General features: G+C 43.0%; 1 protein-coding gene across 4 annotated transcripts in view; it reads right to left on the bottom strand.

Moving 5' to 3' along the window:
* The window catches only part of LOC311101024 (myosin phosphatase Rho interacting protein), a 75,537-nt gene that overhangs the window by 26,664 nt on the left and 25,404 nt on the right, over window positions 1–23,469 (bottom strand). For all 4 annotated transcript variants that reach the window (XM_084142035.1, XM_084142032.1, XM_084142034.1 and 1 more), the window contains exons 4-8: window positions 19,237–19,388; window positions 18,877–19,142; window positions 15,754–16,195; window positions 13,984–14,110; window positions 915–1,013 (exon numbers count right to left, since the gene is read on the bottom strand). In XM_084142035.1, the coding sequence (XP_083998161.1) occupies window positions 915–1,013; window positions 13,984–14,110; window positions 15,754–16,195; window positions 18,877–19,142; window positions 19,237–19,388 (1,086 nt within the window). The remainder of the gene's footprint in view (window positions 1–914; window positions 1,014–13,983; window positions 14,111–15,753; window positions 16,196–18,876; window positions 19,143–19,236; window positions 19,389–23,469) is intronic.

Below are 23,469 nucleotides of genomic sequence, written 5' to 3'. Positions count from 1 at the left end.
GGGCCATGGCCAAACACAGGAGTAGCAAGAAGATAACCTGGACTGGAGAGGGGACTGCGCTGCCCCCTGTAGCATGGAGGACTGCATTAGGACGTCCAGGACACCAACCAACCAGCTCTGAAACAGCATGTCCTAACCACATCACCCATTACAGTGCCCTTGACTGTACTCTACTGTACAGTAGAATCATCCAACATCCCAGTCATAAAAACCCTGGTCGCGAAAACAGCCCAAAAGAGTAGGAACCAAAAGACCCCCCAAAATACCTAATGAATTTGTCAAAGTTCACGAGGTGCAGACTAATAGATAATAAACTTTATGAAACTATAACAATCCCTTATTTTATTGAACCAACAAAGGCACTCTATGTACCAATATGGGTTCATTCATTCATTACTACAGCCAAGCCAGGAGTACCATTTCCCAACCAAAGCTGCTGTAACGACATGATGTCCTAGCCAAAAACTCCAGTACCATGTGGTTAAACGGTTTAGTGGTTTAATGTTATCATAACATTTACACTAGCTAAGGCCTGCTGGGCCCTTTCTCAACCCAAATACTCTTAACACTGCTACCCAACCCTTATACACACAATGTTACCCAACCCGTATACTCCACCAACCCCACAACCCCTCGACTCAGCCGGGCTAAAGTCCTGGCGTTGCTGATGACCTCTAACTCCGCAACTTTAGGAGAACAGCAGAACTATTGTGGTGTTGTCTGGACCTGGAGAGAAAGTTCCTTCAGCTTAGCCCACACACACAAGAACACACACACACGCCTTACGTAAACAACAACGCTCATTGATAACAATTTTCTCCCTGGTGTGTGTTTGAGTATGTCTGACTGCAGACCCTGAGAGGCCACATAGTAAGATTGAACGACAGAAGAGAGGAGAGTGAAATGGTACTAACGGTCATGACAGACTCGGTGGTCCTGCGGTCCAGGGACTTGGCTCGTCTCAGAGGGGGCAGAGTGGAGGGGAAGTCCAGGCCCTGGCCATGTCTCTGCTCCTGAAACACACAACATGACGTCAATACTCTTTTATCAAAATGGTTCATATGAGTGTTTTCATCTGAAGAAAGGAGTCATATCAATGTGTCATGAGCCCAATTCTGTTTCTCCTGGAGTGTGCACTTTTACAGAACAGTCTTCCTACCAAACATATTATAGCCTTAATTTCTGTAGTATGCTATGTGTTTTTATGAGCAGAACAATTCACTCCTCCCATGTGAACAGTTTAACATATGCTAACATATCTCTGCACAACTGTCACAATAACAAATTATTTTTCTAACAGAATCACACATCTTTTAACAGGAAACTGAACCCAACAGACTTTCACTGAACCAGAGAATGGAAACAAAGACAATGCTCTGATACAGAAGAAAACAAGCCCCATCCAGGAGCAGTGTGTGTCTCAGAAAGAACGAGAGAGAGTAGAGAGACAGGTGGAGAGAGAGAGAGAGAAGTGGAGTGAGAGAGAGAGGAGGGGAGAGAGAGAGTGTGTAAGTGCAGGTGGTATGATGTTTACTATAAGTGCCCTTATACTTGACAGGACAAACTGGTCATAAAAACAGCTCTCTTCTGGGGATACTTTGGCCGGGACACTTTTTTGGAGGGACAATTTGGGTATAGTCTCTCTCTTTGAGGTCTTTCTGTTGTTGGTCCTACAACAGAGGCGTTTTGTCCTGGCATGGGCAGGCCAGAGCAGAGTCAGGGTGGGAAAGGGAAGTTAGTATCATCATGGGAATCCAGCCACATAATGGAAACTGGAAATGAATACAGCACACTCTCCAGATCCTTTGACCTCTAACTGAAACAAGGACAGAGGGAGAGAGTGTGTGTGTGTGTGTGTGTGTGTGTGTGTGTGTGTGTGTGTGTGTGTGTGTGTGTGTGTGTGTGTGTGTGTGTGTGTGTGTGTGTGTGTGTGTGTGTGTGTGTGTGTGTGTGTGTGTGTGTGTGTGTGTGTGTGTGTGTGTGTGTGTGTGTGTGTGTGTGTGTGTGTGTGTGTGTGTGTGCGTGCGTGCGTGCGTGCGTGCGTGCGTGCGTGCGTGTGTGTGTGTGTGTGTGTGTATATATATGAGAGAGAAAGAGTCTGCTTCATGTGCGACAGCTCACAGAATCTAGCTCCTCTTTCAGAGCTCCAGTGCTGTGTCATGTCAAATCAAATCAAAGTTTATTTGTCGCGTACACAGATTAGCATATGTTAAAGCAGGTGCCGCGAAATGCTTGTTTCTAGCTCCAGCAGTGCAATAAATGTCTAACAGTACAATACTAATACACAAATAATAATTAAAAAAAGAAAGAAAAAAAAGAAGAAAGAATCAAGAAGAAGAATCAGGAGAAGAAATATCCGGGATATAAATACAGTGGGGAGAACAAGTATTTGATACACTGCCGATTTTTCAGGTTTTCCTACTTACAAAGCATGTAGAGGTCTGTAATTTTTATCATAGGTACACTTCAACTGTGAGAGACGGAATCTAAAACAAAAATCCAGAAAATCACATTGTATGATTTTTAAGTAATTAATTTGCATTTTATTGCATGACATAAGTATTTGATACATCAGAAAAGCAGAACTTAATATTTGGTACAGAAACCTTTGTTTGCAATTACAGAGATCATACGTTTCCTGTAGGTCTTGACCAGGTTTGCACACACTGCAGCAGGGATTTTGGCCCACTCCTCCATACAGACCTTCTCCAGATCCTTCAGGTTTCGGGGCTGTCGCTGGGCAATACGGACTTTCAGCTCCCTCCAAAGATTTTCTATTGGGTTCAGGTCTGGAGACTGGCTAGGCCACTCCAGGACCTTGAGATGCTTCTTACGGTGCCACTCCTTTGTTGCCCTGGCTGTGTGTTTCGGGTCGTTGTCATGCTGGAAGACCCAGCCACGACCCATCTTCAATGCTCTTACTGAGGGAAGGAGGTTGTTGGCCAAGATCTCGCGATACATGGCCCCATCCATCCTCTCCTCAATATGGTGCAGTCGTCCTGTCCCCTTTGCAGAAAAGCATCCCCAAAGAATGATGTTTCCACCTCCATGCTTCACGGTTGGGATGGTGTTCTTGGGGTTGTACTCATCCTTCTTCTTCCTCCAAACACGGCGAGTGGAGTTTAGACCAAAAAGCTCTATTTTTGTCTCATCAGACCACATGACCTTCTCCCATTCCTCCTCTGGATCATCCAGATGGTCATTGGCAAACTTCAGACGGGCCTGGACATGCGCTGGCTTGAGCAGGGGGACCTTGCGTGCGCTGCAGGATTTTAATCCATGACGGCGTAGTGTGTTACTAATGGTTTTCTTTGAGACTGTGGTCCCAGCTCTCTTCAGGTCATTGACCAGGTCCTGCCGTGTAGTTATGGGCTGCTCCCTCACCTTCCTCATGATCATTGATGCCCCACGAGGTGAGATCTTGCATGGAGCCCCAGACCGAGGGTGATTGACCGTCATCTTGAACTTCTTCCATTTTCTAATAATTGCGCCAACAGTTGTTGCCTTCTCACCAAGCTGCTTGCCTATTGTCCTGTAGCCCATCCCAGCCTTGTGCAGGTCTACAATTTTTTTCCTGATGTCCTTACACAGCTCTCTGGTCTTGGCCATTGTGGAGAGGTTGGAGTCTGTTTGATTGAGTGTGTGGACAGGTGTCTTTTATACAGGTAACGAGTTCAAACAGGTGCAGTTAATACAGGTAATGAGTGGAGAACAGGAGGGCTTCTTAAAGAAAAACTAACAGGTCTGTGAGAGCCGGAATTCTTACTGGTTGGTAGGTGATCAAATACTTATGTCATGCAATAAAATGCAAATTAATTACTTAAAAATCATACAATGTGATTTTCTGGATTTTTGTTTTAGATTCCGTCTCTCACAGTTGAAGTGTACCTATGATAAAAATGACAGACCTCTACATGCTTTGTAAGTAGGAAAACCTGCAAAATCGGCAGTGTATCAAATACTTGTTCTCCCCACTGTATGTGGTGTGTATAGACAGTATGGACAATATACAGTGCCTTCAGAAAGTATTCACACCTAGGGCTGTGGCGGTCACGAAATTTCACCAGCCGGTGATTGTCAAGCAAATAACTGTCGGTGTCATTGACCGTTAATTCACATAAACACATTTAGCATCTCCTGGCATCCACATATAGCCTACAAGCCATTTAAAAAAGTATACTAAATACATGTAATATAGCCTACAACTTCACAATAAATCCATTATTTATTTTAGACAGGTCTAAAGAAGCATGATATGAAGAAAATGTAGTCTATTTCAGAAGAAAAGAATCTGAGTTGTCCTATTCCACCATAATTTGCAAATAAATTCATTACAAATCCTACAATGTGATTTTCTGGATTTTTTCTCTCATTTTGTCTGTCATAGTTGACGTGTACCTATGATGAAAATTACAGGCCTCTCTCATCTTTTTAAGTGGGAGAACTTGCACAATTGGTGGCTGACTAAATACTTTTTTCCCCACTGTACAATTACTTGTAAGGTCCCGCAATCGAGTAGTGAATTTCAAGCACAGATTTAACCACAAAGACCAGGGAGGTTTCACTGGGCGGAAAGGGTCCATATCAGTGGATATCTTTACATGACATGTTTTTTTATATTCTAGAGAATACAGACCATTTCCAATGCATATTTTGAGTTTTGTGGATTTGCACCATATCTTCACAAATTCTGAATCCAAATGTGTATTTTAGACATATATGAGATTGGTATTACTCCGAATATCACACATGGAAATTTCCTATGAATATCACACATGGACATTTCCTATGAATATCACACATGGACATTTCCTATGAATATCACACATGGACATTTCCTATGAATATCACACATGGACATTTCCTATGAATATCACACATGGACATTTCCTATGAATATCACACATGGACATTTCCTATGAATATCACACATGGACATTTCCTATGGCTGGATATGGACTCATTCAATATGCTGAGATATGTGACATCCTATTTTCTCTCTTCATGTTGACAAATACTGACTGTATACATGGCATATCAGTGTTTTCTCAGCACATTCAAGATAACAAGCTATATTGATTCCAGATATGCTTCTTTCTTTCTGAGGTCCATATCCGGATCTTGATATGCTTTTTGATATGCTGAAAATAAGGACGATTTCTGATGCATTTCTGAGTTTTCAGCACATCAATAATTTGTCAAATATGAAATCCATATTTTTCTTTAATACACAAATCATTTTGGGATTCCCACTGGATATCATACATGGTATGGTCAGATATTGAATCATTAGATATCCTGAGATAGGCCTATGTGGACATCTTATTTTCTCTATATGATGACAAATACTGACAGTAGGCCTATATAGTATATTTTTTCAGCACATACAAAGCATATGCTCTTGACTGAGGTCCATATCAGGATCTTGATATGCTTTTTGATATGCTAAATAAGTACAATTTATGTTCAATAATTGGACAAACATTAAATCCATATAATTATTTCAGACACTAGCTAAACGTTTTGTATACCATGTACATAAAAGGCACGCGTAAACCACAAGCTAAAAGCACTGTAACTGGTAGCCTAGCAACAAGAATCACATATTTTCTTGCTGTGGAGTTCCAACTCAACTGTCATTTCTGAATTTGGGCGCCACAAATTAGTTTGTAAACGGTGTGTGGTTGAACTGACAACTGGAGAAACAAAGAAGTGAGAAGCTGTTCAGAAAATACCTCAAAGACGTTAACGCTAAAGTGAGTAGCTAATTTGAGATGTTTTATTTATCTTACTAACTACAGTCGTGGTCAAACATTTTGAGAATGACACAAATACTAATTTTCACAAAGTCTGCTGCCTCAGATTTGATGATGGCAATATACTCCAGAATGTCATGAAGAGTGATCAGATGAATTGCAATTAATTGCAAAGTCCCACTTTGCCATGAAAATGAACTTAATTCCCAAAAAACATGTCCACTGCATTTCAGCCCTGCCACAAAAGGACCAGCTGCCATCATGTCAGTGATTCTCTCGTTAATACAGGCGAGAGTGTTGACGAGGACAAGGCTGGAGATCACTCTGTCATGCTAATTGAGTTAGAATAACAGACTGGAAGCTTTAAAAGGAGGGTGGTGCTTGAAATCATTGTTCTTCCTCTGTTAACCATGGTTACCTGCAAGGAAACACGTGCTGTCATCATTGCTTTGCACAAAAAGGGCTTCACAGGCAAGGATATTGCTGCTAGTAAGATTGCACCTAAATCAACCATTTATCGGATCATCAAGAACTTCAAGTAGAGAGGTTCAATTGTTGTGAAGAAGGCGTCAGGGCTCCCAAAAAAGTCCAGCAAGCGCCAGGACCGTCTCCTAAAGATGATTCAGCTGCGGGATCGGGGCACCACCAGTGCAGAGCTTGCTCAGGAATGGCAGCAGGCAGGTGTGAGTGCATCTGCACGCACAGTGATGCGAATACTTTTGGAGGATGGCCTGGTGTCAAGAAGGGCAGCAAAGAAGCCACTTCTCTCCAGGAAAAACATCAGGGACAGACTGATATTCTGCAAAAGGTACAGGGATTGGACTGCTGTGGGCTGGGGTAAAGTAATTTTCTCTGATGAATCCCCTTTCCGATTGTTTGGGGCATCCGGAAAACACCTTGTCCAGAGAAGACAAGGTGAGCGCTACCATCAGTCCTGTGTCATGCCAACAGTAAAGCATCCTGAGACCATTCATGTGTGGGGTTGCTTCTCAGCCAAGGGAGTGGGCTCACTCACAATATTGCCTAAGAACACAGCCATGAATAAAGAATGGTACCAACACATCCTCCGAGAGCAACTTCTCCCAACCATCCAAGAACAGTTTGGTGACGACCAATGCCTTTTCCAGCATGATGGAGCACCTTGCCATAAGGCAAAAGTGATAACTAAGTGGCTCGGGAACAAAACATCAAAATTTTGGGTCCATGGCCAGGAAACTCCCCAGACCTTAATCCTATTGAGAATTTACATTAACATTTTACATATTAGTAATTTAGCAGACACTCTTATCCAGAGTTAGTGAGTGCATACATTTTCATACTGGCCCCCCGTGGGAATCGAACCCACAACCCTGGCGTTGCAAACGCCATGCTCTACCAACTGAGCTACACGGGACTTGTGGTCGATCCTCAAGAGGCAGGTGGACAAACAAAAACCCACATATTCTGACAAACTCCAAGCATTGATTATGCAAGAATGGGCTGCCATCAGTCAGGATGTGGCCCAGAAGTTAATTGACAGCATGCCAGGGCGGATTGCAGAGGTCTTGAAAAAGAAGGGTCAACACCGCAAATATTGACTCTTTGCATAAACTTAATGTAATTGTCAATAAAAGCCTTTGACACTTACGGAATGCTTGTAATTATACTTCAGTATACCATAGTAACATCTGACAAAAATATCTCATAACACTGAAACAGCGAACTTTGTGAAGACCAATACTTGTGTCATTCTCAAAACTTTTGACCACGACTGTAGAATCAAAAACGTTAGCTAATTTGGCCAACAGCCAGTAGGCTTGATAGGGGGGTAAAAGCTAACTGGTAGCCTAGCTAGCTAACAAATAACAACATTTCCTTCCCTTCAGGAATTGATTTCTACCCCCTATTAAGCCTCAAGGTGACAGCTAACGTTTTAAAACGTTTGGGTGTATTTTGTATTACTGGTTAATATAAGATAGCTAGCTAACTAACTTAGCTAGCTAAGGCTGCAGGTAGAGTAGCTATCTTGTGTATGGTTATGTGAAATGACAATCGATTGACAGTTTGGAGTGTATCACAGACCAACACTACCAACACGTTGGGTCTAGACTACGAGGGACCGGTGCCACTGACGACCCATCGCATCCATCGTCCATAACAAACAGGGCTGGCAGGGGTATTGAGGGTGTGCAACTTTAATTTTCCTTTAAACATATATATATATACACATTTTTAGCAAAGATTGGCCTATATTTGCATCTTTACAGAAAACAGGTGTGATTGGACCTCTGGATTTGCTATGCTGCATTTTTAAAAACAGAAATAGTAGAGATGTGCTTTGGATGAAATATGGCAATTTTTGCTTTTCCGTGCCCTGTAGCCTACTACTGAATATGGTGCAACTGTATGCTCAGATATGTCACCTTCAAGTGAAGAAGCACAATGATTTTCGGCGCCTGAAGTAAAATAATTTGGCCGCTGGACATTGATCATCAGTCAGATTTAGTCCATTTTCGATTAGACATCTGAGGATGAATATTACATATCATGTAAGGATATCTATTGAAATTGTGATTTTTATTAGAAATATGGATCCATAAATGATCAGGTAATGACTACAGATATTATACATTTTTGAAAGTATGTGGATTAATTCATGCCTAAGTATAAAGGCTTAGATATGTCAGCATGTTGACACATACCCTTTCCGGAGTTAAAATATTCTACAAATACAGTGCATTCTGAAAGTATTCAGACACCTGGACCTTACTCTAAAATTGTTTTTTTTTTTTTTTATCCCTCATCAATCTACACACAATACCCCATAATGACAAAGCAAAAACAGGTTTTTAGAAAGGTTTGCAAATGTATAAAAAAAAATCAATTAAATAAAAATGAAACTGAAATATGATATTTACATAAGTATTCAGACTCTTTACTCAGTACATTGTTGAAACACCTTTGGCAGCGATTACAAGCTTGGCACACCTGTATTTGGTTTCTCCCATTCTTCTCTGCAGATCCTTTCAAGCTCTGTCAGGTTGAATGGGTCGCTGCACAGCTATTTTCAGGTCTCTCCAGAGATGCTCAATCGGGTTCAAGTCCGGGATCTGGCTGGGCCACTCAAGGACATTCAGAGACTTGTCCCAAAGCCACTCCTGCATTGTCTTGGCTGTGTGCTTAGGGTCGTTGTGCTGTTGGAAGGTGAACCTTCGCCCCCAGTCTGAGGTCCTGAGCGCTCTGGACAGGTTTTCATCAAGGATATCTCTGTACTTTGCTCTGTTCATCTTTCCCTTGATCCTGACTAGTCTCCCAGTCCCTGCAGTTGAAAAACATCCCCACAGCGTGATGCTGCCACCACCATACTTCACAGTAGGGATAGTGCCAGGTTTCCTCCAGACGTGACGCTTGGCATTCAGGCCAAAGAGTTCAATCTTGGTTTCATCAGACCAAAGAATCTTGTTTCTCATGGTCTGAGAGTCCTTTAGGTGCCTTTTGGCAAACTCCAAGCGGGCTGTCATGTGCCTTTTACTGAGGAGTGGCTTCCGCCTGGTAACTCTACCATAAAGGCCTGATTGGTGGAGTGCTGCAGAGATGGTTGTCCTTCTGGAAGGTTCTCCCATCTCCACAGAGGAACTAGAGCTCTGTCAGAGTGATCATCGGGTTCTTGGTCACCTCCCTGACCAAGGCCCTTCTCCCCCAATTGCTCAGTTTGGCCGGGCGGCCACCTCTAGGAAGAGTCTTGGTGGTTCCAAACTTCTTCCATCAAAGAATGATGGCCACTGTGTTCTTGGCGACCTTCAATGCTGCATAAATGTTTTGGTACCCTTCCCCAGATCAATTGAATTTACCACAGGTTGACTCCAATCAAGTTGTACAAACATCTCAAGGATGATCAATGGAAACAGGATGCACCAGAGCTCAATTTCGAGTCTCATAACAAAGGACCTAAATACTTATGTAAATAAGGTATTTCTGTTTTTGCTTTGTCATTATGCAGTATTGTGTATAGCTAGATTGATGATAGTTAAACAAATATATAGAATAAGGCTGTAACGTAACACAATGTGGAAAAAGTGAAGGTGTCTGAATACTTTCCGAATGCACTATTGTCTGAACTGTTTCAAAAAGTCGTTTTCATTTCTAGCTATTGTTAGCTATATAGCTAGCTAGCTAGACAGTTGCATACAGGTACAGTTATAGCTTGCTTCGTCCCGCAATAAGCCATTGTTTACAGATGGCTTGTAGGCGGGATGAAGCAACGCAAGCCAGCTAGCTGAGCTGGCCAGTTGCATTCTGCTGTTAATGTTGATTGCTGATGTGGTAAGGCATGCATGACATGATGATGATCATTTTCATGTTTGCCCGTTTGTCATGTTTAACTAGCTAGCTACCGAAAATAGCCACTGTGGGGCGAATGCTAATCGATTAGAAAGCTAATCAACTCCATGTTACGTTATAGGGACACATGCTACGTTTGCTAGCTAGCTAGCCACGATGAAATGATAGCTAAATAGCTAGCTAGCTATTGGATTATAGATTTCGAGGTCGTTTTTTTACATGTTCAACTAGCTGGCTAGCCAGTTGGTAATTCTGAAGCTAAATGTTTGCTACATCTAGCTAGCTAGTTATCTTTTCTCTGCATTGCCATTGTTGGGCTGGAAGCAAGTTAAGTGTGTACAGGCCATTTTAGTACAGCTGTAGCAGTCAACAGGCAATAACAAGCTACAGGACATTAATTAATTCATGTTTTAACTTATGTTTCGGGAATTTGTCTTTCAGCATCAACCTGCTCTCCTCCACCAGTACAAGGAGATGATCGAGGGTGAATAAGCAACACTTCAGGCATTTTGTTTTTGTAATTGTGAGTTTATTGCTTGAACTTGGGGGTCAATTAATATTATTACTAGTATGCAAGGTTAACGGCTTGTCTACTTTCCTCGTTTACAGCTTTAATTATCTGGAGCCTGGTGTTGTTGTGGCCAAGATCAGGACTTATGCAATGAAAATGCCATGGAAATATGCTCTCAAGCTAGATTCCTTTGTTCATTTCATAACATGACCTGAACCAAAGTTGCTCAAAGGACCTTATGATATAGTCCTAGGTCTAGATATTGTTGTTACCTAAGCTTTTATGTCTTCTACGTTTTTCCTAATTGTAGGCTACTACCTTTAGCACTTAAAGTTAATAAAGTATTTTATTGTTTAAATCTTTTGTTTTTTAAGCACTACCTTACTGCTTTAGCACATGGCCACAGTTGCATGTGTTCCAATGTGAATTCTTTAAGGATGCCAAATGGGCGTAAACAAAGAACAGTGCTGTAGCTGTTCAATGTGAAAGGTTCTTTATTATACAAAAATGGGCAATTTAATTCTGTAAATGGTTTGCCTAATGGGGTAAGTTGGTGACATAATGTTCAGAGAATCCATTTTGGAAATTTGGTCAATGTATTCCTTTTCTAAATATACGTTTCCGAAGGATTAATGTAGAGCAAGTGTGAAAATCACAGCAAAATGTTTGAATGCGTTTTTCTCCTAAATGGGATTATAAATGTATCAACTTTTAAAATCAGGATTACTTCCCCATGTTTCCTCCAACTACAGTGTATAATATGCCATTTTGAAGCTCTGATTCTGTACTTTTATCCAATGGAAAAAACACAATTTAGCCTTTAAAAAAAAAAATGTATTAGGCATGTCTTACCAACCATAGGAATGTTAAGGGGGTTATTTTATAAACACTTCCTCATATGCCATTGAAACCATTATTTGTCTCATGTTTTCAACTTCCCTTTGTTGTCCAACAGCCAAAGACACAATCCTAGTTATATTAACAACCCATGCTAGTTGTTGCATCTTTAGATCTTCCCACTTTCTAAAGGATATTTTCATCTCTGTCATGAAACCACTCGCATTTGTGGTGCGCTTTGGAGAAGTGTTTTCCCGCTAATTGCATTTTGGAACATTCGCACTTATAGCCTACTGCTGTGTGCGCATTGCTGCGCTTGTAACGTGAAGAAATAGTCTTAATAGTTGATCAACATTTTATGATCTGTTGCATTAACCTCATTACTTAAAAAAAAAAATATGCATGTACAGTGGTTTTATTAGTTTGGGATCTATCGTCCCACAACTGACCAGGAGTCTGTTTGGAATATTTCTTTCTCGCACAGAACGACAAGCTGACCAATAGAATAGGTCAACTTTTGTACTATGGGGGATAGTAGATTGACATAGGCTAGTGCTTTTGCTGTTCGTTACTCATCTTGTTGGCTGACAAAAAGTAAATGTGGACAGTTCTTCTAACATCTTCAATATGTGCCTCAGAATTTTATAAGGACGCACGCCGTTCCATCCCCGATGTGTTGGTCTTCAATAGTAGCCTACTTCGGCGCTGTGATGCCTGTGAGAAGAACCCGAACACGTGACAGGCATTGGCTAATAAGAATTTAGATCAAATCAAATTTTATTGGCCACATGCACTGAATACAACAGGTGCAGACATTACAGTGAAATGCTTACTTACAGCCCTTAACCAACAGTGCATTTATTTTTAATAAAAAAGTAAAATAAAATAACAACAAAAAAGTGTTGAGAAAAAAAGAGCAGAAGTAAAATAAAATAACAGTAGGGAGGCTATATATACAGGGGGGGTACCGGTGCAGAGTCAATGTGCGGGGGCACCGGCTAGTTGAGGTAGTTGAAGTAATATGTACATGTGGGTAGAGTTAAAGTGACTATGCATAAATAATTAACAGAGTAGCAGCAGCGTAAAAAGATGGGGTGGGGGGTGGGGGCAGTGCAAATAGTCCGGGTAGCCATGATTAGCTGTTCAGGAGTCTTATGGCTTGGGGGTAGAAGCTGTTGAGAAGTCTTTTGGACATAGACTTGGCACTCCGGTACCGCTTGCCGTGCGGTAGCAAAGAGAACAGTCTATGACTAGGGTGGCTGGAGTCTTTGACAATTTTGACGGCCTTTCTCTAACACCGCCTGGTATAGAGGTCCTGGATGGCAGGAAGCTTGGCCCCAGTGATGTACTGAACCGTACGCACTACCCTCTGTAGTGCCTTGCGGTCGGAGGCCAAGCAGTTGCCATACCAGGCGGTGATGCAACCAGTCAGGATGCTATCGATGGTGCAGCTGTATAATTTTTCGAGGATCTGAGGATATCTGAGAGAGCCAAAAGGACTTAAGTTCCTGTATGTCACCCCATGAGTTGTTAATCATGAGACATACCCCGCCACCTTTGTTTTTACTGGAGAGTTCTTTCTTCTTGTCCGTGCGATGTACGGAGAACCACGGTGGCAGTATGAACGGGGACAATATATGCGGAGAGAGCCATCATTCCGTAAAACAGAGTATGTTACAGTCCCTTATGTCTCTCTAAATGGAGAACCTCGCCCTGAGCTTGTCTACTTTGTTGTCCAGGGACTGAACGTTCACGAGTAATATACTCGGAAGCGGTGGATGGTTTTGCTCGCCATCTGAGCCTGGCTAGAACCCCACCTCTCCTCCCTCTCCTCTGGCGTCAACGTTTTGGTTTAGCACCTGGGATGGATGGGGCTGCCTTGGGAAGTCCAAACAAAGGATCCTGGTCAGAGAAGTCAAATTTCTGGTCGAATTTCTGGCGAGTGACCGCCGATCTAATGTCCAAAAGTTATTTTAAGTTGTAGGAAATAATACTAGAAACATTCTGAGCAAATAATGTAAGAAATAACAAAAATAAAAGCTAAATACTGCAAAGTTGGCAAGGAGCTAGAAACAGGGCGACCGTGGCTGTCGGCGCCATTTTGTCTCATGTCTCAAAGCAGCCATTGATGTTGTTTTCAAAACACTGGGCTTTAAAAAAGTGTGAACACATCCATTGTCAACTAGTACAGGGTTTCCCAAACTCGGTCCTGGGGACCCCCTGGGTGCATGTTTTGGTTTTTGCCCTAGCACTACACAGCTGATTCAAATAATCAAAGCATGATGAGGAGTTGGTTATTTGAATCAGCTGTGTAGTGCTAGGGCAAAAACAAAAATGTGCACCCAGTGGGGGCCCCAGGACCAAGTTTGGGAAACCCTGAACTAGTAGACAATGTTAGCACTGCTAGGACAATCAGGTGCTGCCCACGCAAAGGCTAAGCCTGTACTCATAATCTATGACCTCTCTAAGATCGAGTTAAACTGAATGGGTTTAAAGGGGGTACAATCTCTGTACCAAACGCATGCACGCACACACACACACACAGTGCTGTAGTTGTACCTCTCTGTGGAAGCGTCTGTGTTCGCTGCGGCCCTGTCTGGCTCCAGTCCTCCCAGCCTCCTCCACCTCCATCCTCTCTGCATTCTCAAGCTCCAATGCCTCCAGCTTCTCTATCACCCCAAATCGACTGGAACACACAGGGAACAAGGTTCAAGGTCAGAGGTAAAGGTCAGAGGTGAAGGGTAGAGGTCAGAGGCCTTTAGTTATTTTTTATTTATATATTTTTGTGGATAAAATAAATGTGTATAATGTTTTGGACATGGCAAAAAATAGACTTCCTTCTCAGGTGGAGAGAATAGATTAACTTTATTGGTTACTGTAGTTTTGCGTGTGTGTGGGCTGGGTAAACGTTGCATAATCTGCATTTATAAGTTAACATTACAATACACTGCTACATGAAACTGAGTAACAGACATTACATTTACATTTTAGTCATTTAGCAGACGCTCTTATCCAGAGCGACTTACAGGAGCAATTGGGGTTAAGTGCCTTGCTTAAGGGCACATCGACAGATTTTTCACCTAGTCAGCTTGGGGATTAGAACCAGCGACCTTTCGGTTACTGGCACAACGCTCTTACCCACTAAGCTACCATGATGACATTGAGAAGGACAGTTTAGGCTCATACTCCTGTGACTGTGTTCACCCCAACCTTTCTGTTCCAACTTCCGCAATCATTTCACTGCATGTCAGACATGCAGTGAAATGATAGATACACTGGCAGCTTTGACATATTCCTCCCCTTTTATGAGGAGCGAGAGTCACTTGGAAATATTACACTTTTTTTTTTTTTTTTTTTTTACTGTGCCCTTATTAGGGGAATCTTCAGCGGTAGCTGGCTTCTTACAAGGCAACGAGTGAGGGAGAGAGAGAAAGGATGAAATATAGAGAAAGAGAGGATGAGAGGTATTTTCAGTCACATGACTGATGGCTCCTTCACCGGCTGTTGGGGTGCAGAGTGGCAGTGTGTGTGTGTTTGTGTTTGTGTGCCGGTGTGTGATAATTATGTAATAGAGTGCTAGTTGGCTGCTGGGATCCAGAATGGCAGTATTCCGAAATGAAACCAAATGGACCCATTTTTAATCAGTCTACTGGACATTCCTGCTCTCTTCCTTGCTCTCTCATTCCGCCCTTCCTCTCAGGCCTGGTTTTGGGTAAGGGGATGAGGTGGGTAGGTGGGTGGGTGGGTGTTTATGTTGCCTTTTTATTCAGCGTGCTGATGTTGAACCTCAGCCCTGATAAAACCACAGGGAAAGGTAATTGTTATATCCAAAGATAATTCCTATGAGAAGTATACTGCAACTGTGGAACGCAGAGATTCATCAATTTCACACTGTCTGGATTTCACCAAATACTGCCTTTTCCTCTTGGTCTGAGTGTGTGTGTTTTGACGCAGATGTGTTGGGGGTGTGTGTGCATCACAAGGCTGTGTGTGTGTATGTGTTTAGAAGCAGAGACCGTGTTTGTTGCTGCGTCATTGGAATCTCTACTGATGTCCTTCCAGGCCACAGTGCCTGCTGGTCTGTAACCTGGCAGTCAGACAGCAGAGTCCACTAACCTGGTTTACCAGCCTATACAAGTACCTGATTAACAGCTAAGGCTTTACCTAGATAAATATATCCCAGGTAACAGACGGTGATTGCAGTCTGGAACCTTCTTTTATGCTCGTCAGACTGACCTCTTAGGACTGAACATTGGCCTCTCTCTTCTGTCTTTCTGAACTAAGACAGAACAGACATGCAGACAGATGGACAGACAAAGACAGACTTGCCTCCTTTCGGGACTGAACACGGCCTCTCTCTCCTCACCAGGACTCCTCACTCGACTCCTCTTCTCTGCCTTCCTGGCCTCGGCCTCCAGCCTCCTGGACCGTGGCGTATCATTGTGCCCGCTGTGGCCCAGCCCTAACCGCCCCGCCGGGTGGCTCTCTGTGCTGGTCACCGTGCTGCCGCTGGCGTCAGAGTCCAGCGAGCTAACAGAGCCACTGATGTGGGAGCCGTTGGACAGCAGGGAGCTGCCGGAGGGGAAGGGGTCGCTGGGGACCGGGGAGAGGCAGCGGGGCACCCCGCCCAGGCTGGAGCAGGAGCCCGTGGGAGACAGAAGGTCGTGATAGGGGAGTGGGACCGAGCCGTGGAGGGGGAGGCCGCTACGGTCCACGTCGTCACCGTTGACTGAGCCGGCGTCTGAGCCCCGGCCCACAGAACCACAGTCACCTGGAAGAGGGAGGGGGTGGAGGGTCAAAGATGGTGAAGGACAGATGAAAACAAACAGTCGAAAACTAAAGACACTCTTACTATCTCTAAATTCTAATGTTATAATATTTTACAGCTGTGTGGCTTGCTAACACCATTACAATCCTTTCAGATTGCCATATACAGTGCCTTGCAAAAGTATTCATCCCCCTTGGCGTTTTTCCTCTTTTGTTGCATTACAACCTGTAATTTAAATTGATTTTTATTTGCATTTCATGTAATGGACATACACAAAATAGTCCAAATTGGTGAAGTGGAATGAAAAAAATAAACTTGTTTCAAAAAACTGCTAAAGCAACACTCGAGTAGTTCAAGGGGAACCATTTAAATGTATTGGAATGGCCTAGTCAAAGCCCAGACCTCAATCCAATTGAGAATCTGTGGTATGACTTGAAGATTGCTGTACACCAGCGGAACCAATCCAACTTGAAGGAGCTGGAGCAGTTTTGCCTTGAAGAATGGGCAAAAATCCCAGTGGCTAGATGTGCCAAGCTTATAGAGACATACCCCAAGAGAAGGTAGCTCTACAAAGTATTGTCTTATTTCTTGTTTGTTTCACAATAAAACATATTTTGCATCTTCAAAGTGGTAGACATGTTGTGTAAATCAAATGATACAAACCCCCAAAAAATCCATTTTTATTCCAGGTTGTAAGGCAACAAAATAGAAAAAATGCCAAGGGGGGTGAATACTTTCGCAAGCCACTGTATGGGTCTTTCTATAAATAATGGGGCCAATGTGTGACATTGGGATAACTTCTAAATGGTTTGAAACAAAAATAAAATGATTTTTATGCAGTTCCACATGTGTACTTAGCGGATATATGCAAATAGGCCCATAAATCCACCTATACAACTATACATCCTTTAAGCAAGGTTCAATTGTTTAATTTATATAATTGTACATATAGGGCCTAATATAGACCCCCCACTAAAAAGCATTTTAAAAGTATTTTTTAAAAGTAGGATATTACCACTTTAAGAATAATAACAATTTTAGGCCTTGACAATGCGTTGATATTCCAATTATTATTATATTCTAGAATATGTGAGAATAATGTGAAATAAATTTGCATGGCGATTTTTCTGTAGCCTATGTGCCCGACGCAGGCACACATAATAAAGCCAGGAACAGCGGTACCATTAATCTCACCATCACTGTTTTTATAATAAGAAAGTGTCCAAAAACCAGGTTCCTTTTTGTAATGGAAGGATTTGTATGGAAAGCCAAGCTGAAGCCAGCATTAGATGTTATCGTGCTCATAATAACCGCACATGGTTTTACCGCAACAGTGTAGTGCAACTAGGCTTGGGCGGTATCCAGATTGTCATACCGTCATACCGGCACTGAACACAAGGGGCGCTGTTTTCAAACCCCACTGATACTCTGAAATCCGAAACATAGCAATGCTAACAAGTACGTGTAAAATCCCATAGAGAATGCTAACTATATGCTAACGAGTGCATTGCGAACATTTTGTACAGTTTCTGACCTAAACTATACAAGTATACAAGTAACTCAAAAATGCTACTCAGAGTTTGCTGCACGCACAAAACAAATATTAGCCAGCAAGGCTCTTGATCTAGGAGGGGATTCTCTGCTGTTACCAAGCGAATGCTTGATTTTGGAAGAAGCTAACCAAGGCTCAGGTCTCTCGTCCTTGTGTGCTTGTAAACAAACACCACGTGACACGTGACTGGGGACTACCATAAGCTTCATAAAAGTGACTCCAAAATGAAACAATACATTATTTACCATTCATTTCTATTGGGCACAAAATAATCTGAAACACAACCAAAACAAACAGCAAATGCATCCAACAAATGTTCCCCAATAATTAAGGAGGGCACTCAATAAAAAAATTGACTAGTTGATTTAAAACCTATGCTTAACCCATTCCCATGGTTGGTGTCTTGACGGATTTGTCCAAAATTGTGTGACAAAACATTACTTTTCTGTCCTTGCATTTATGGCAGTGTAAGTTGTCGTTATATCATATAAAAGTTAACTACCTGGCGGCAGGTAGCTTAGTGGTTAAGAGCGTTGTGCCAGTAACCGAAAGGTCGCTGGTTCTAATCCCCGAGCCGACTAGGTGAAAAATCTGTCGATGTGCCCTTGAGCAAGGCACTTAACCCTAATTGCTCAAGAGCGTCTGCTAAAAAAAAAAAAAAAAAAAAAATAACTACAAAATAAAATAACTACTTTTATACGCATTTAAGTGAATTTGTCCCAATACTTTTGGTCCCCTAAAATGGGGGGACTATGTACAAAAAGTGCTGTAATTTCTAAACGGTTCACCCGATATGGATGACAATACCCTGAAATTAAAGCTGACAGTCTGCACTTTAACCTCATAGTCATCGTTTAATTTCAAATACAAACTTCTGGAGTATAGAGCCAAAATAATAAAAAATGCTTCACTGTCCCAATAATTACGGAGGGCACTGTAGCTATGTTCCCCCATTATATCTTAATGTAATGACATGAAAACATTTGACAGATTATTATCAATGATTTATCAACAGCTGTAACAAGTTGTCCAGAGTAGGAAATTCTCACTGGTACCCTAGTTTATAGAAAGACCCATATACTACACTAAAGATGGGGACTATGGGGCTAGGTGTGCTGTGGTTCCTCCATACCTGTAGAGGGCAGTGGTGAGCCCAGCAAGGGCAGGTCAGCAGCAGGCCACACGGCCGCCCCCTCAGCCTCTCTCTGGCTCAGCTCCTCCTGCCAGATGATGGAGCTGGAGTCTGGAACCTTCTCTGAGCCCGCCTCGGGGATACCTGAGCCCGTCACCGCCACCTTTGCTGGTCCTGGCTCCAGAGAAGTGGTGGGCTCCACCTTGCGTTTCTTCTTCTGGTTCTGCTTGTTGGTCCTGGGATACACCACCAGCTGTTCAGTCCACCTGCGACAGAGAGAGAGGAACAGAATGTTAGTGAAGGCATACAGAATACACACACACACATAAGGACATACACTACACACACAAACCCACTTACCCATTGATGATCTCTTTGTTCTCCCCTCGTATGAAGTACTCCTGTTCAGGAGTGATGATACAGAGAGCGTTCTTCTGGCCCGTCTTGGGCTCTGCGTCGATTACGTCAGTACACAGGTTCAAATTTACCGTGCCCTGGGGCAGCGTGCTCGGCTGGAGGGGGAATAACAGAGAAACAACATTCAGTCACAGGTAATGGCCAAACCTGACATGATACAGACCGTATACCAGGGTAAATACCAGTAGAACAGGACTACAATCAGTAGAATGATAAGAGGTGATTGTCTTGTAGCAAACTGGGAAGTACAGTCTATGTCTGATTAGTCTCTTTCAACAGCCACAGTTGAAACTATAAGTTCTAATAGGTGCTGAAGGGGCATGGGGTCCTAGATCTGTCTGTGCCGAAGGGCAACTTCTACCCGGAGCTGCTATATAACAGGTGGATTTAGGAAAGTATTCCAATCCCTTGACATAACAAAATGTGGAAAAAGTCAAAGGGTCTGAATACTTTCCGAAGGCACTGTAACAGGTGGATAGATATCACGTCTGTTTTTCCTCCTTCATCCCTCCCTCCTTCCTTCACTCTTTCCCTTTCACACAGAGAGGACGTGTACGACGGGCTTATCAGCCCCTACTATAAGGTCACGCATCCTTTATCGATGGGTTGCCAGGACAACGGGGGAAATCCTTTCAGTTCCAGAGAGCACACAGTGGAGTGAATGGAGGACGTGACAGCCCTGCGAGGCTGGACTAAATAGGTTTGTGTGTGTGTGTGTGCATGTGCTACTGCTAACGCACATGTGTGGTTCTGCATATACGTGCATGTTTGCCTTTGGAGAGGCACAATTCATCACGGTTTCTCCCAAACTCCATATTGCCCTGCTGCCTCCTAGACTTCCCACAAAACCCTAGAATTCCCCCTGAACCCTAGCATGGTCTCTCTAGTTCAGTGCGATTCCTGTACTGTTGTTATCAGGCCCTGACTGAACTGTACTCTGCCTGCCTGGCTGCAGATGTAAAACAGGTGCTGTTTCTCTCCTTAGCTCCTTTTAAGGCCATTCACATGGATCCTGCTTTAATGCAAGCTGCCAGTAAACCATGAGGGCTTCCAAATATGGCAATTACACTGGGTCACACTTAGAGAAACTTAGAGAGTACAGACTGCAGCAAGCTAGTCTCTTCACTGTAAGGCGAGCGGGACGAGGGGGAATTTTGCCCTGCAGAGAGAGGGGGGTGGGGGGGGTGAATCTCTGTCTCATAAAAAATGCACCTTTCGATCTTTGTGAGGGGGAAGGCATGAAGGTATTACATGGACTTGGTCACACTTTTCCCTTGTTCCCCTCAAATGGTTGTGGTTAGGATTGGGAGAAGATAAGCTGATCCTAGATCTGTGCCTAAGGCCAGGGCAAGTCCAACCCATATCGAGAGAGAGAGGGAGAGGGCCAGTCCAGTCCAGTGGCTGTGTTCTGTGAGTATGTATACATCTTGATCAACACATAAGGTGTTGTATTATGTATTGTTTTATTGTATGTAAATCGTATGTAAATTGTGTTTGGACCCCAGGAAGAGTAGCTGCTGCCTTGGCAGCCGCTAATGAGGATCCGTAATAAATACAAAATACAAATACAAACACAAAGACTCCTCCATCTGCCAACACTGCAATTAATCCTCTCTGGCTGAGTCCCAAATGGCACCCTATTCCCTATATAGTGCATTACTTTTGACCAGAGCACAATGGATGAAAAGCAGTGCACTATACAGGGAATAGGGTGGCATTTGAGACATACTCCATGTGTTGTAGTGGGTTTGATTTCTCCACTCCAGATCCAATCCCATATCCTCCTATTGTGTCCTCCTTCTATAGGGCCGGCTATATTTAGCTGCACAGGGGGATATTATTAAAGCTAACGACTTTCTCACAGACTGTCTCTCTGACTCAGTTCACAGTTTCTAAGAATGGGACACACAAAGAGGCAATAAAACACTGCTAATAAAGCTAGAAAACATACCAAAATATAATGTTTTTAATCGAGCAATGAACAAACTGTCAAGTAAAGTATTGAGATTTTAGGGGAAAATGGGGCATACCCACTAGTTCACAATGGCGATAAAGTACAACTTCTTTCTCCAACTGCCAGTCAATATGATTTGATGAATGGGCTTCATCATATCATTCTAAAACGGTGTCAGAGTGAGACTCGCAGAGACAGCTTTAGAATTAAGTGGAGTAGACCCACTCCATTATAATCCATTAATTATACATTTTTCTGGGGAGTTTTATTGCCCGGGCCGGTGGCAAGTAGCGTCAGAAACCACAGCCTGCTCTGCTCAGGGGTGAAAGGGAAGCAGCAAGCTGCTGTTTTATATGGCATATGTGCTTCGACATGCAGCTGCCTGCCCTGCTGCATCAAAACAGAACACACACTACTCCTAGTCCTCTTTCCACACGCAGGCAGACACTGTTACTATAGCTTCTACTCCCATGGGATGAATACTATGGTTAAATACCTCAGCCAGGGGAATAAAATGACATTGTGAATTCAACACCTGGCATAGACCCAGGTTCCAGGCCATAGGGAAGCTTCAGGATAGTTAGTATCTAGTCCGTTCTCTGTTGTAGCATTATATCAGTCAAAGTGTGGAGAGAACTGAATGACCCCTGTTTCCTGTTACTATCCTCCCAGTCATTGACCCTCCGGCCCAGGTTCTCATCAGAGACTAAGGAGCTGTATTCACCCTTCTTGGGAGGTCCGCTTAGATTAAAACTAGCATTTGAGAACTGCCCAACTGGTGTCTGTCAATTACCCAAGGGACTGGTCAGCGGCAACATGTCAGGGACCGGTGTCGGTGCACGACTCAGGGTTTGAGAAACACTCAAACCCTCACGTCTGTCTTTCTCAGGTTCTGTCTCTCTTGCCTCCTTCTCAGTCTCTCACCATATGCCTCTCACACTCTCTCACCTTCTCTCTCAATTCAATTCAATTCAATTTAAGGGCTTTATTGGCATGGGAAACGTTTGTTAACATTGCCAAAGCAAGTGAAGTAGATAGTAAACTCCCAATCTCCTTCTCAGATGATCAAATGTACAACACGTCCAATCCCATCTGATGTAGTAAAATTACATTAGCCTACATTAGATCTAGGTGCTTGCAGTGGTAGGCTGTGTGTATGTGGAATGTTTGGGTCTGGGGCATATCTGGCATTTTCATGTGGTTTTGGGGTCTAACGCTCTCTCTGTTTCTCTAGCCCGTTAGTTACTGGGAGCCTGCTGTACTTCACCAAATATGGGCATATCACAGGAATGCTGTGTAGAGCCTAGACCTTAGAGGATCTCCTTCTCAGTCCGTCTCCTCTTAGGCTAAAATAGTTCAGCTCTAAAAAGCCACTGCCCACTCGCATTAAACATCTTCAGTGAAATCTTCCCTTAATACTTCCCTGAAGGTTGCCTCGACTTTATGTGAGTCACACGAAAGCTCTTATTTTTCAACCTTTTTGTAATTATTTTGCTTATATCATGTGTCAGATGCAAAAAAAACATTCTGAGGATATTTGGCCTTCCATTCTACGTACTATGCACGCCATGGTTCCATTGCAACAAACAACCTGCTCAATGAAACATGACATCGGTAGATCATTAAGATCAATGTTTGAAATCAATTTATCTAGTATCACGTGAGATAGCTTTATATTTACGAAGATTCATCAGGGTGCTCTGGTCACTGTTGATGTTTCCCCTGATCCCGGTGTGACTTCCAGCCATTCTACCCGTGGGTTGGGCTGGGTTGCCTAACTCTGGCCTCTTCAGCTGGCCAAGAGCACAGGAATTACTAACAGTAACAACCATTCTGAGCAGGAGAAGGGCCACAGCAGTCCATATTGGGTCTTTTATGGGGTAGAGCAGTAGACAGTCCGTCAGCGCAGGGGAGAATCAGGGCTGAGCTTCATATTCTCTCTGGCACATCCCAAACAACCTAAAATTTGCATAGCTAGTTAATAGCCTAATGTCAGTAAACAACTTCAGAGTGTCTAAAATACACACCATCCAGGGATTCTGTTAGGAAAATGTGGCGCCGGACAACGTGACAAGGAAGATTTTAATTTAACGGCCATTAGAGACATTTACCGGACCAATATGCATTAGGGTGTCCACCCACGGTGCTCAGAATGACAGAAATCACATTTAGATTATGGTAATTCATCTTAAGAGAACAAGCAACTCATATAATGATGCAGC

Source organism: Coregonus lavaretus, assembly GCF_964263955.1.
Source record: "Coregonus lavaretus genome assembly, chromosome: 25".
NCBI lineage: Eukaryota > Metazoa > Chordata > Actinopteri > Salmoniformes > Salmonidae > Coregonus > Coregonus lavaretus.
Note: the sequence above shows the minus strand (reverse complement) of the source record. Positions and strands in the feature narration are given on the sequence as shown.